We start from the raw sequence: 13,576 nt of genomic DNA, 5'->3' as shown, positions 1-13,576 counted from the left end.
TTTAATTCATGACCTTGACTTTTGACCTTGATTTCAATTTCCAGCTTATTAGACAGGGACTATATGTCTTAATGAGAAAAGGTTTATCAGTTACACAGACATACCATTTGTATTGTATGTTAAACATTAGAATGAAATAACTTTTAATGCGAGTAACAAGTAATCAGATGGCTTTGTTCCAGACTAAACAGATCATCCTTAGGAAGGAAGGAATATTTTGGTCAAAAATTATAAGGGAATCTCTTTTTCAGTTTCTGAGGAGAAGTGATAATAGGAAAAACAGTACATGGGGAGATAACGCCCATATGGAAAAGTGTTCATGTAAAAGAGTGAGTTTCAAAAATGCAAAAACTGTTCGATATCATATACGAAATATTCTATCCACTTGTTTTGAAACAAAAGCCGTTGAAAAGAAAATTATAATTAGTACAAAATCGTAAGGCGTTTTCAAGGAGAGGTGGATAGATCTTATTACATTATAAATATATTTACAGGTACAGAAAATGTGATGGTTATATCCAGGATTTACAGGAAGGAAAATTACGAACTCAACCAGGATGCACTGAAGAAGAAACTTTAGAGGTTAATCTTTGTATTTATTATTAACTTCATGGAAACTTGACCTAAAATGTAGTATTATTTATGGAACAGGAAAAGTCTGTGGTTGTATTATAGTTCATTGTTGTACCAACCAAATTTAATTTCTTATCTTGCTAATGAATAGTTACCCCATTATTTTGACACAGTGATAGTTTTTGTAGTAGAGTAGTACATGGCAACTTAAGATAGAATAGTAAATGGAAACAGGTAATGTGTGAAACAGACAACAACCTGAACAAAGATCAGAAAACAGCGTAAGGCCACTAATGAGTCTTCCACATAGCGAAAATCTTGCATCGGCTGGCCCCTAAAATTACTTGTTTGATATATATATGAAATATGAGGTCTCTCCAAGAAAGGGACTAATGACTGTTCTTTCTAATTTTGACATAAAAAATCAAATTTTGAATAGAAATCTTCAAAATTGATTGTTTACATAATTGGGATACAAGTTATAAAGATTGTATTATGAAACAGCCAAATAGATTAAATGATTGATGTTTGCTTTTAGCCACATCAAAGAAAAAAACATTTATCCTGGCGAACAACCAAATAGATATGATATCCTTTATAATATACTTCACACACATATATAAACAATGGAAAAATAATTTTCTACATATCAAATTTATTCTTTTATTGTAGAATATCCATGATAATTTTGTCAGAGATAAGTAATTTAAAATACTTGTCAATTTTTCAGGCAATGATTTTGAAAGAGTTGTCAGTTATTAGAGACCACACAGGAAAAGCATGTCTGAGAGAACTTGATAAAAGTAATAGTCCATTGAATATGGCTATTTGTGGATCAAAAGGTATATTTATTTAATATTAGTTCATTTGCCAAATAATTTTGACACACACTCACACAACTTAATTCTTAATGAATATAATGTAAATGTTTCATTGAAATCTGGCATACAAAATTATAAGCCTGGTATCTTTAATGAGTTTTCTTTAGTAAATTTGAACATTTTCCATAGCTGTGGATGTACAGAACAGCAATATATGCTATACTCCTTTTACATGTGAATATTTTCAACTGTAAGTTGGAAAAAAAATAACCAAATATTCTTCAAAAATTTAGTCTGATTTATATTTTACAAATGAAGACGAAACCTTAATTTTGTATAATTATCCCCATGCTTTAAAAAAGGGGGGTATACTGTTTTACCTCTGTCCGTCCGTCCGTCAGTCGGTCAGTCTGTCCGTACCATGAATATTTTTCGTCGCATTTTTCTCAGGAACTACAATACAAGGATTTCTGAAATTTTCAGGGTTTATTTAAGTCAGCTATAGCGTGTGATGCGTTTTCAGATTGATCACTTGACAACTTCCTGTTTACCGAACACTTGTATGATTTTACACATGATAGCCAAGTTGAAAATTTTCGTCACACTTTTCTCAGGAACTACAATACAAGGATTTCTGAAATTAGGTTTCAGGATTTATATAAGTCAGCTATACCGTGTGATGCGTTTTCAGATTCATCACTCGACAATTTCCTGTTAACCGAACACTTGCATATTTTTACACTATTTATATTATCCACTTGCGGCGGGGGTATCATCAGTGAGCAGTAGCTCGCAGTTTCACTTGTTACATAAGATTTATGTTTCATTATTATATGTTATTTTGATTGGCTTACAGCAATCTTACATCATTCCTCATTTCATAATGAATTGCATGAATTGAAACGTACATGATGACACATGTTTCAACAATAAAGTGCACAGGTAAATAAAAGAAAACTTGATAGTATCATAGTGAAAAATGTAGTTTTGAGTTTTGAATGCTTCTTTCAGTAATTTCATAGGGTTGTATAAGCGTTGCCTGTGCACCACATTTTTAGAATAAAGTGCTTCCTCATACAAAATGTTCTTCGGTCAACACTTTTACACCCCAATGAATTTACCAAAAAGAAGCATTCAATTCTTAAATGAGGTATATTATTTATGTTTCAATGTTATTTATTTTTTTAAATGTAACATTTTTTCTTGTATTGCAGGTTCATTTATCAATATTTCACAGATGATTTCCTGTGTAGGACAACAGGCCATTAGTGGAAAGAGAGTGCCAAATGGATTTGAAGACAGAGCATTGCCTCATTTTGAAAAGCATTGTATGACCTTGAAATTATTCTTACAATTATTAAAAAATATAATATTTGTGCATAATATTATTATTAACATTAATATGTTAATCTTTTATGCATTGAGGCCTACTAAACTTACAGATTTAAAAAAAAAAAATCTCTATGCAGTATTGTAATTTCTTTTTCATTGTTAGCCAAAAATTATTTTAAAGGTTTCCTGTTACAAAACATGATCTCTGCCAAACTTTTATAAAAGGGAATGTATTATCATCCTCAACTTCTTCTGAACCAAAACATGTTCTTTTACATATTAACAGAAAGGTATACACATCTTGCAACCTTACCTTTTCAAAAAAGCACTGACAGTCCTTTAAGAAAGAAATTAAATGATAGAATATTTAATTCGTAAACATTGTGACGTTTAAAAATTATTCACCCCAATGAATTTACCTATAGTTGTTAATGTCTGTGTCATTTTGATCTCTTGTGGATAGTTGTCTTATTGGCAATCATACCACATCTTCTTTTTTATATGTTTTCAATAGAAAAAATTGCAGTTTATCATATTTATACAAATGGGTCAGGATGTGTTTGTAGTTTTTCAAGTCAATATCAAAACCTCAGAAATAATTGATAAAGTTTTGTGTGATTAGGTTTTCTGTCTCTTCAATCTATATCATTGCCTTGACATTCATAACACATAATATTATGGGGAAAAAGGATTAAATGTTTTATAAAAATTTAAATGCATGATATAACATGTTTTTATCTTCTAATATTATTCTTCAGCCAAAGATCCAGCAGCTAGAGGTTTTGTGGAGAACAGTTTCTATTCAGGACTAACTCCAACTGAGTTTTTCTTCCACACCATGGCTGGTAGAGAAGGTTTGGTGGATACAGCAGTCAAAACAGCAGAAACAGGTTACATGCAGAGGAGATTGGTTAAAGTAAGTCAAAACAGCAGAAACAGGTTACATGCAGAGGAGATTGGTTAAAGTAAGTCAAAACAGCAGAAACAGGTTACATGCAGAGGAGATTAGTTAAAGTAAGTCAAAACAGCAGAAACAGGTTACATGCAGAGAAGATTGATGAAAGTAGGCAAAACAGCAGAAACAGGTTACATGCAGAGGAGATTAGTTAAAGTAAGTCAAAACAGCAGAAACAGGTGACATGCAGAGAAGATTGGTGAAAGTAGGCAAAACAGCAGAAACAGGTTACATGCAGAGGAGATTGGTTAAAGTAAGTCAAAACAGCAGAAACAGGTTACATGCAGAGGAGATTGGTTAAAGTAAGTCAAAACAGCAGAAACAGGTTACATGCAGAGGAGATTGGTTAAAGTAAGTCAAAACAGCAGAAACAGGTTACATGCAGAGGAGATTGGTTAAAGTAAGTCAAAACAGCAGAAACAGGTTACATGCAGAGGAGATTGGTGAAAGTAAGTCAAAACAGCAGAAACAGGTTACATGCAGAGGAGATTGGTGAAAGTAAGTCAAAACAGCAGAAACAGGTTACATGCAGAGGAGATTGGTTAAAGTAGGTCAAAACAGCAGAAACAGGTTACATGCAGAGGAGATTGGTTAAAGTAAGTCAAAACAGCAGAAACAGGTTACATGCAGAGGAGATTGGTTAAAGTAAGTCAAAACAGCAGAAACAGGTTACATGCAGAAGAGATTGGTGAAAGTAAGTCAAAACAGCAGAAACAGGTTACATGCAGAGGAGATTGGTGAAAGTAAGTCAAAACAGCAGAAACAGGTTACATGCAGAGGAGATTGGTTAAAGTAAGTCAAAACAGCAGAAACAGGTTACATGCAGAGGAGATTGGTTAAAGTAAGTCAAAACAGCAGAAACAGGTTACATGCAGAGGAGATTGGTTAAAGTAAGTCAAAACAGCAGAAACAGGTTACATGCAGAGGAGATTGGTTAAAGTAAGTCAAAACAGCAGAAACAGGTTACATGCAGAAGAGATTGGTGAAAGTAAGTCAAAACAGCAGAAACAGGTGACATGCAGAGGAGATTAGTTAAAGTAAGTCAAAACAGCAGAAACAGGTTACATGCAGAGGAGATTGGTTAAAGTAAGTCAAAACAGCAGAAACAGGTTACATGCAGAGGAGATTGGTTAAAGTAAGTCAAAACAGCAGAAACAGGTTACATGCAGAGGAGATTGGTTAAAGTAAGTCAAAACAGCAGAAACAGGTTACATGCAGAGGAGATTAGTTAAAGTAAGTCAAAACAGCAGAAACAGGTTACATGCAGAGAAGATTGGTGAAAGTAGGCAAAACAGCAGAAACAGGTTACATGCAGAGGAGATTAGTTAAAGTAAGTCAAAACAGCAGAAACAGGTTACATGCAGAGGAGATTGGTTAAAGTAAGTCAAAACAGCAGAAACAGGTTACATGCAGAGGAGATTGGTTAAAGTAAGTCAAAACAGCAGAAACAGGTTACATGCAGAGGAGATTGGTTAAAGTAAGTCAAAACAGCAGAAACAGGTTACATGCAGAGGAGATTGGTTAAAGTAAGTCAAAACAGCAGAAACAGGTTACATGCAGAGGAGATTGGTTAAAGTAAGTCAAAACAGCAGAAACAGGTTACATGCAGAGGAGATTGGTTAAAGTAAGTCAAAACAGCAGAAACAGGTTACATGCAGAGGAGATTGGTTAAAGTAAGTCAAAACAGCAGAAACAGGTTACATGCAGAGGAGATTGGTTAAAGTAAGTCAAAACAGCAGAAACAGGTGACATGCAGAGGAGATTGGTTAAAGTAAGTCAAAACAGCAGAAACAGGTGACATGCAGAGGAGATTGGTTAAAGTAAGTCAAAACAGCAGAAACAGGTTACATGCAGAGGAGATTGGTTAAAGTAAGTCAAAACAGCAGAAACAGGTTACATGCAGAGGAGATTGGTTAAAGTAAGTCAAAACAGCAGAAACAGGTTACATGCAGAGGAGATTGGTGAAAGTAAGTCAAAACAGCAGAAACAGGTTACATGCAGAGAAGATTGGTGAAAGTAGGCAAAACAGCAGAAACAGGTTACATGCAGAGGAGATTGGTGAAAGTAAGTCAAAACAGCAGAAACAGGTTACATGCAGAGAAGATTGGTGAAAGTAGGCAAAACAGCAGAAACAGGTTACATGCAGAGGAGATTGGTTAAAGTAAGTCAAAACAGCAGAAACAGGTTACATGCAGAGGAGATTGGTGAAAGTAAGTCAAAACAGCAGAAACAGGTTACATGCAGAGGAGATTGGTGAAAGTAAGTCAAAACAGCAGAAACAGGTTACATGCAGAGGAGATTGGTTAAAGTAAGTCAAAACAGCAGAAACAGGTGACATGCAGAGAAGATTGGTTAAAGTAAGTCAAAACAGCAGAAACAGGTTACATGCAGAGGAGATTGGTTAAAGTAAGTCAAAACAGCAGAAACAGGTTACATGCAGAGGAGATTGGTTAAAGTAAGTCAAAACAGCAGAAACAGGTTACATGCAGAGGAGATTGGTGAAAGTAAGTCAAAACAGCAGAAACAGGTTACATGCAGAGAAGATTGGTGAAAGTAGGCAAAACAGCAGAAACAGGTTACATGCAGAGGAGATTGGTGAAAGTAAGTCAAAACAGCAGAAACAGGTTACATGCAGAGAAGATTGGTGAAAGTAGGCAAAACAGCAGAAACAGGTTACATGCAGAGGAGATTGGTTAAAGTAAGTCAAAACAGCAGAAACAGGTTACATGCAGAGGAGATTGGTTAAAGTAAGTCAAAACAGCAGAAACAGGTTACATGCAGAGGAGATTGGTGAAAGTAAGTCAAAACAGCAGAAACAGGTTACATGCAGAGGAGATTGGTTAAAGTAAGTCAAAACAGCAGAAACAGGTGACATGCAGAGAAGATTGGTTAAAGTAAGTCAAAACAGCAGAAACAGGTTACATGCAGAGGAGATTGGTTAAAGTAAGTCAAAACAGCAGAAACAGGTTACATGCAGAGGAGATTGGTTAAAGTAAGTCAAAACAGCAGAAACAGGTTACATGCAGAGGAGATTGGTTAAAGTAAGTCAAAACAGCAGAAACAGGTTACATTCAGAGGAGATTGGTTAAAGTAAGTCAAAACAGCAGAAACAGGTTACATGCAGAGGAGATTGGTTAAAGTAAGTCAAAACAGCAGAAACAGGTTACATGCAGAGGAGATTGGTGAAAGTAAGTCAAAACAGCAGAAACAGGTGACATGCAGAGGAGATTGGTTAAAGTAAGTCAAAACAGCAGAAACAGGTGACATGCAGAGAAGATTGGTTAAAGTAAGTCAAAACAGCAGAAACAGGTTACATGCAGAGGAGATTAGTTAAAGTAAGTCAAAACAGCAGAAACAGGTTACATGCAGAGGAGATTGGTTAAAGTAAGTCAAAACAGCAGAAACAGGTTACATGCAGAGGAGATTGGTTAAAGTAAGTCAAAACAGCAGAAACAGGTTACATGCAGAGGAGATTGGTTAAAGTAAGTCAAAACAGCAGAAACAGGTTACATTCAGAGGAGATTGGTTAAAGTAAGTCAAAACAGCAGAAACAGGTTACATTCAGAGGAGATTGGTTAAAGTAAGTCAAAACAGCAGAAACAGGTTACATGCAGAAAAGATTGGTGAAAGTAAGTCAAAACAGCAGAAACAGGTTACATGCAGAAAAGATTGGTTAAAGTAAGTCAAAACAGCAGAAACAGGTTACATGCAGAGGAGATTGGTTAAAGTAAGTCAAAACAGCAGAAACAGGTTACATGCAGAAAAGATTGGTGAAAGTAAGTCAAAACAGCAGAAACAGGTTACATGCAGAGGAGATTGGTGAAAGTAAGTCAAAACAGCAGAAACAGGTTACATGCAGAGGAGATTGGTTAAAGTAAGTCAAAACAGCAGAAACAGGTTACATGCAGAGGAGATTGGTGAAAGTAGGCAAAACAGCAGAAACAGGTTACATGCAGAGGAGATTGGTTAAAGTAAGTCAAAACAGCAGAAACAGGTTACATGCAGAGGAGATTGGTGAAAGTAAGTCAAAACAGCAGAAACAGGTTACATGCAGAAAAGATTGGTGAAAGTAAGTCAAAACAGCAGAAACAGGTTACATGCAGAGGAGATTGGTTAAAGTAGGTCAAAACAGCAGAAACAGGTTACATGCAGAGGAGATTGGTTAAAGTAAGTCAAAACAGCAGAAACAGGTTACATGCAGAGGAGATTGGTTAAAGTAAGTCAAAACAGCAGAAACAGGTTACATGCAGAGGAGATTGGTTAAAGTAAGTCAAAACAGCAGAAACAGGTTACATGCAGAGGAGATTGGTTAAAGTAAGTCAAAACAGCAGAAACAGGTTACATGCAGAGGAGATTGGTTAAAGTAAGTCAAAACAGCAGAAACAGGTTACATGCAGAGGAGATTGGTTAAAGTAAGTCAAAACAGCAGAAACAGGTTACATGCAGAGGAGATTGGTTAAAGTAAGTCAAAACAGCAGAAACAGGTTACATGCAGAGGAGATTGGTTAAAGTAAGTCAAAACAGCAGAAACAGGTGACATGCAGAGAAGATTGGTTAAAGTAAGTCAAAACAGCAGAAACAGGTTACATGCAGAGGAGATTGGTTAAAGTAAGTCAAAACAGCAGAAACAGGTTACATGCAGAGGAGATTGGTTAAAGTAAGTCAAAACAGCAGAAACAGGTTACATGCAGAGGAGATTGGTGAAAGTAAGTCAAAACAGCAGAAACAGGTTACATGCAGAGAAGATTGGTGAAAGTAGGCAAAACAGCAGAAACAGGTTACATGCAGAGGAGATTGGTGAAAGTAAGTCAAAACAGCAGAAACAGGTTACATGCAGAGAAGATTGGTGAAAGTAGGCAAAACAGCAGAAACAGGTTACATGCAGAGGAGATTGGTTAAAGTAAGTCAAAACAGCAGAAACAGGTTACATGCAGAGGAGATTGGTGAAAGTAAGTCAAAACAGCAGAAACAGGTTACATGCAGAGGAGATTGGTGAAAGTAAGTCAAAACAGCAGAAACAGGTTACATGCAGAGAAGATTGGTGAAAGTAGGCAAAACAGCAGAAACAGGTTACATGCAGAGGAGATTGGTGAAAGTAAGTCAAAACAGCAGAAACAGGTTACATGCAGAGAAGATTGGTGAAAGTAGGCAAAACAGCAGAAACAGGTTACATGCAGAGGAGATTGGTTAAAGTAAGTCAAAACAGCAGAAACAGGTTACATGCAGAGGAGATTGGTTAAAGTAAGTCAAAACAGCAGAAACAGGTTACATGCAGAGGAGATTGGTGAAAGTAAGTCAAAACAGCAGAAACAGGTTACATGCAGAGGAGATTGGTTAAAGTAAGTCAAAACAGCAGAAACAGGTGACATGCAGAGAAGATTGGTTAAAGTAAGTCAAAACAGCAGAAACAGGTTACATGCAGAGGAGATTGGTTAAAGTAAGTCAAAACAGCAGAAACAGGTTACATGCAGAGGAGATTGGTTAAAGTAAGTCAAAACAGCAGAAACAGGTTACATGCAGAGGAGATTGGTTAAAGTAAGTCAAAACAGCAGAAACAGGTTACATTCAGAGGAGATTGGTTAAAGTAAGTCAAAACAGCAGAAACAGGTTACATGCAGAGGAGATTGGTTAAAGTAAGTCAAAACAGCAGAAACAGGTTACATGCAGAGGAGATTGGTGAAAGTAAGTCAAAACAGCAGAAACAGGTGACATGCAGAGGAGATTGGTTAAAGTAAGTCAAAACAGCAGAAACAGGTGACATGCAGAGAAGATTGGTTAAAGTAAGTCAAAACAGCAGAAACAGGTTACATGCAGAGGAGATTAGTTAAAGTAAGTCAAAACAGCAGAAACAGGTTACATGCAGAGGAGATTGGTTAAAGTAAGTCAAAACAGCAGAAACAGGTTACATGCAGAGGAGATTGGTTAAAGTAAGTCAAAACAGCAGAAACAGGTTACATTCAGAGGAGATTGGTTAAAGTAAGTCAAAACAGCAGAAACAGGTTACATTCAGAGGAGATTGGTTAAAGTAAGTCAAAACAGCAGAAACAGGTTACATGCAGAGGAGATTGGTTAAAGTAAGTCAAAACAGCAGAAACAGGTTACATGCAGAAAAGATTGGTGAAAGTAAGTCAAAACAGCAGAAACAGGTTACATGCAGAAAAGATTGGTGAAAGTAAGTCAAAACAGCAGAAACAGGTTACATGCAGAAAAGATTGGTGAAAGTAAGTCAAAACAGCAGAAACAGGTTACATGCAGAGGAGATTGGTGAAAGTAAGTCAAAACAGCAGAAACAGGTGACATGCAGAGGAGATTAGTGAAAGTAAGTCAAAACAGCAGAAACAGGTTACATGCAGAGGAGATTAGTGAAAGTAAGTCAAAACAGCAGAAACAGGTTACATACAGAGGAGATTGGTGAAAGTAAGTCAAAACAGCAGAAACAGGTTACATGCAGAGGAGATTGGTTAAAGTAAGTCAAAACAGCAGAAACAGGTTACATGCAGAAAAGATTGGTGAAAGTAAGTCAAAACAGCAGAAACAGGTTACATGCAGAGGAGATTGGTTAAAGTAGGTCAAAACAGCAGAAACAGGTTACATGCAGAGGAGATTGGTTAAAGTAAGTCAAAACAGCAGAAACAGGTTACATGCAGAGGAGATTGGTTAAAGTAAGTCAAAACAGCAGAAACAGGTTACATGCAGAGGAGATTGGTTAAAGTAAGTCAAAACAGCAGAAACAGGTTACATGCAGAGGAGATTAGTTAAAGTAAGTCAAAACAGCAGAAACAGGTTACATGCAGAGGAGATTGGTGAAAGTAAGTCAAAACAGCAGAAACAGGTTACATGCAGAGGAGATTGGTTAAAGTAAGTCAAAACAGCAGAAACAGGTTACATGCAGAGGAGATTGGTGAAAGTAAGTCAAAACAGCAGAAACAGGTTACATGCAGAGGAGATTGGTTAAAGTAAGTAGATTTTTCATGGGGGATTATGATAGAATTCATTTTTTTATGTAAATAATGATTAAATCTTTAAATCTTTGCAACCAGGGAATTTGTTTTAGTAGCATGTGAACCTAAAGACTAGTATAAATATTATGGAATAGTTATTTTCCTTAAATATTTTCTTTTGTTGTTTACTTGCAGAACCTTCTCATATTTTAAAATCAAAATGAAATTCTGTATAGATTAAACCTTTAATGATGGATGCCAATTTAACAATGTTATAGAATGTCTTTATATTTTTCAGTCACTGGAAGATCTCTGTAGTCATTATGATCTAACAGTGAGGACCTCAACCAATGACATAGTCCAATTTATATATGGTGGAGATGGCCTTGACCCTGTTCACATGGAAGGAAAGGACCAACCTATGGATTTCAGAAGAGTTTTAGATCATATCAGGGTACTATTTTTTTACTTTTTTGTTAGAAAACCAAAGATGAACATGACAAATTCATTAATTAAAAAAATACATACAATTGAAGTATTTTTTTTTGGTGGAAGAAGACTTCAAGTCTTCTGAAGGCCTATGGTGCCAACTTTAAAATCATTGAACCGTTATCACCTCTGTATCACCTCTTACTACCGTACAGGTGTAATTGACACCTGTGTTAAATTTTACCTGCAAATCAAAGAAGATGCGTAATTATATGGCTTCACTTGACAGCTTGGGTGTCAAACATTCTGGTAATCAACGATGTTTACCTCTGGCTAACTACCATTGTCTTATATTTTTATGGCCCATTTATGGGCATTGTGTTTTCTGGTCTGTCCGTTTGTCCTGTTTCAGGTTAAAGTTTATGGTCTAGGTATTTTTTGATAAAGTTGAAATCCTATCAATTTGAAACTTAGTACACATGTATGTATTCCTTATGATCTTTCTAATTTTAATGCCAAATTGAAGATTTTACCTAATTTTCACGGTCCACTGAATATAGAAAATGATCGTACGGATGGGAAATCCATGTTCTTATGACACATTCTTATTTTAAGAAAAAAAAGTATGTCATAACGATAATGGATCAAAGAAAAAACGTTTAATCCCGCTGCAAATGTTTGCACCTGTCCTAAGTCAGGAATCTGATGTACAGTAGTTGTCGTTTGTTTATGTAATATATACATGTTTCTCGTGTCTCATTTTGTTTATGTAGATTAGACCGTTGGTTTTCCCGTTTGAATGGTTTTACACTAGTAATTTTAGGGCCCTTTATAGCTTGTTGTTCAGTGTGAGCCAAAGCTCCGTGTTGAAGGCCGTACTTTAACCTATAATGGTTTACTTTTTAAATTGTTATTTGGATGGAGAGTTGTCTCATTGGCACTCACACCACATCTTCCTATATCTATTGGTTAGTGGGGCTGCTTTTATGGTAATTCAAGTTACCTTTTATTCACCTTCTTCCACCTCAGAGCAATCAGCTCTTTGATAACTGTGTATGATTTATTCCATCCAAATATGAATAATTTAAACTATACAATGCAGATTTGTAAGTGTGTTTTTTCATACTAGCATGAATAAAATTGAGAATGGAAATGGGTAACAACAACAACAACAATACTTTATTTTAAAAGGGTTACAAAGTCAGCTATATAACTAATCTTCCCTGAGGCCCTCATCATGAAAAATCAAACAAAATGCAAACATATATATTGCTTAATTAGTATAAAATGTCAAGTATGATAATAATGTTCAATACAACTTGATAAAATGTGATGAAAAAAAATAAACATGATGACATGATCAGTTTTTAATATTATTTATACAGCTAGGTTGATTTCAATAAATGATCTGTTATTTTGTATTTGAAAGAATTTTAATATTTATAATGTTTCTTAACAGTATTGGCAAATTATTCCACAAGAATGGTCCAGAAAACATAAAAGATTTTTTGAATAATTCTGTTTTTGGTTTAGGGAGTATAAGGTTTCCTTGAACAGCATTTCTCAAGGGGTATGGATTTCTGTCTGAAACATAATGAAACTTGTTAGTAAGATATGATGGGAGCTCATTTTTAATGATCTTAAATGTCATCACTAATTTATGATATTTATTCTCTGTTCAACTGTCATCCAGTTTAAGTGTTTGAATAAGGGTGCAGAAGGAGCGAATGAGTCTGTTTGTAGTATTAATCTAGCAACCCTCTTTTGTAATTTAAATATCCTTTTTAATGCACCAAAGAGACAACAACCTGATCAAAGAGCAAACAACAGCAGAAGGCCACCAACAACCAATACAGAGAGAAACTCCTGATAGTTACTTGTTACAAATAAAAGGGGGGAGTGGTGAAAAATCTAAGTGGCAATTGAATAGAAAATAACATAACAAATAGAAGAAAAAAATGCAGAGACTGCTTAAGGTATAGCAACCCACCCTACAATAACGGGGGGAAACTCAATTGATCCTGGAAGTGTAAACTATTCCTGTTTCACTAGTGGCAACCGTTTTGTCTGCTCATGACAAGTACACAAATATGGTGATAAGTTTGTTGCTAGGACTAGTTGAACATGTAAAATAATTATTTTAAATAATGCATACAAAGAAAAAATATCAACTAAAGAATGTTTACTTACTGAACATTAAAATATTGTAGGTTGAAAGATTGCATTTGGTGTTTTAAGTAAATGATATTTGTTTTTCATTTCGTTACTTGATGTGATATTTGATTTTCAGGCATGTGATAGCACTGAAGTAAGAATGTCTAATAGTGAAAATCCAGCACTGTTTATTGCTTTGATATCACTGTGTGATAAATACTCATTCTAAATATTTTCACAGATTAACTGTTTTGAAATTGTCATTTTCAAACTAAACTTTTAAAAAGCATATCTTACATTTGAAACAAAGCAGTTGCCTCCTAAAAACTTTATGGAATAATGACTGATTACAGTAGAGAAAAACTTAAAAC

At 35.3% G+C, this 13,576-nt stretch overlaps 1 protein-coding gene across 1 annotated transcript in view; it reads left to right on the top strand.

Annotated features, from left to right (window-relative positions):
- Positions 1–13,576, top strand: part of LOC134724604 (DNA-directed RNA polymerase III subunit RPC1-like) — an 88,904-nt gene that overhangs the window by 36,688 nt on the left and 38,640 nt on the right. Inside the window, exons 19-23 of the mRNA XM_063587726.1 lie at positions 495–582; positions 1,304–1,415; positions 2,609–2,722; positions 3,485–3,642; positions 10,921–11,076. Coding sequence (XP_063443796.1) covers positions 495–582; positions 1,304–1,415; positions 2,609–2,722; positions 3,485–3,642; positions 10,921–11,076 — 628 coding nt within the window. The remainder of the gene's footprint in view (positions 1–494; positions 583–1,303; positions 1,416–2,608; positions 2,723–3,484; positions 3,643–10,920; positions 11,077–13,576) is intronic.

The sequence above is a fragment of the Mytilus trossulus genome, chromosome 7 (genome assembly GCF_036588685.1).
Source record: "Mytilus trossulus isolate FHL-02 chromosome 7, PNRI_Mtr1.1.1.hap1, whole genome shotgun sequence".
In the NCBI taxonomy this organism is placed as follows: domain Eukaryota; kingdom Metazoa; phylum Mollusca; class Bivalvia; order Mytilida; family Mytilidae; genus Mytilus; species Mytilus trossulus.
The sequence above is the reverse complement of the archived record's forward strand: the minus strand, read 5'-3'. Positions and strand labels throughout refer to the sequence as shown.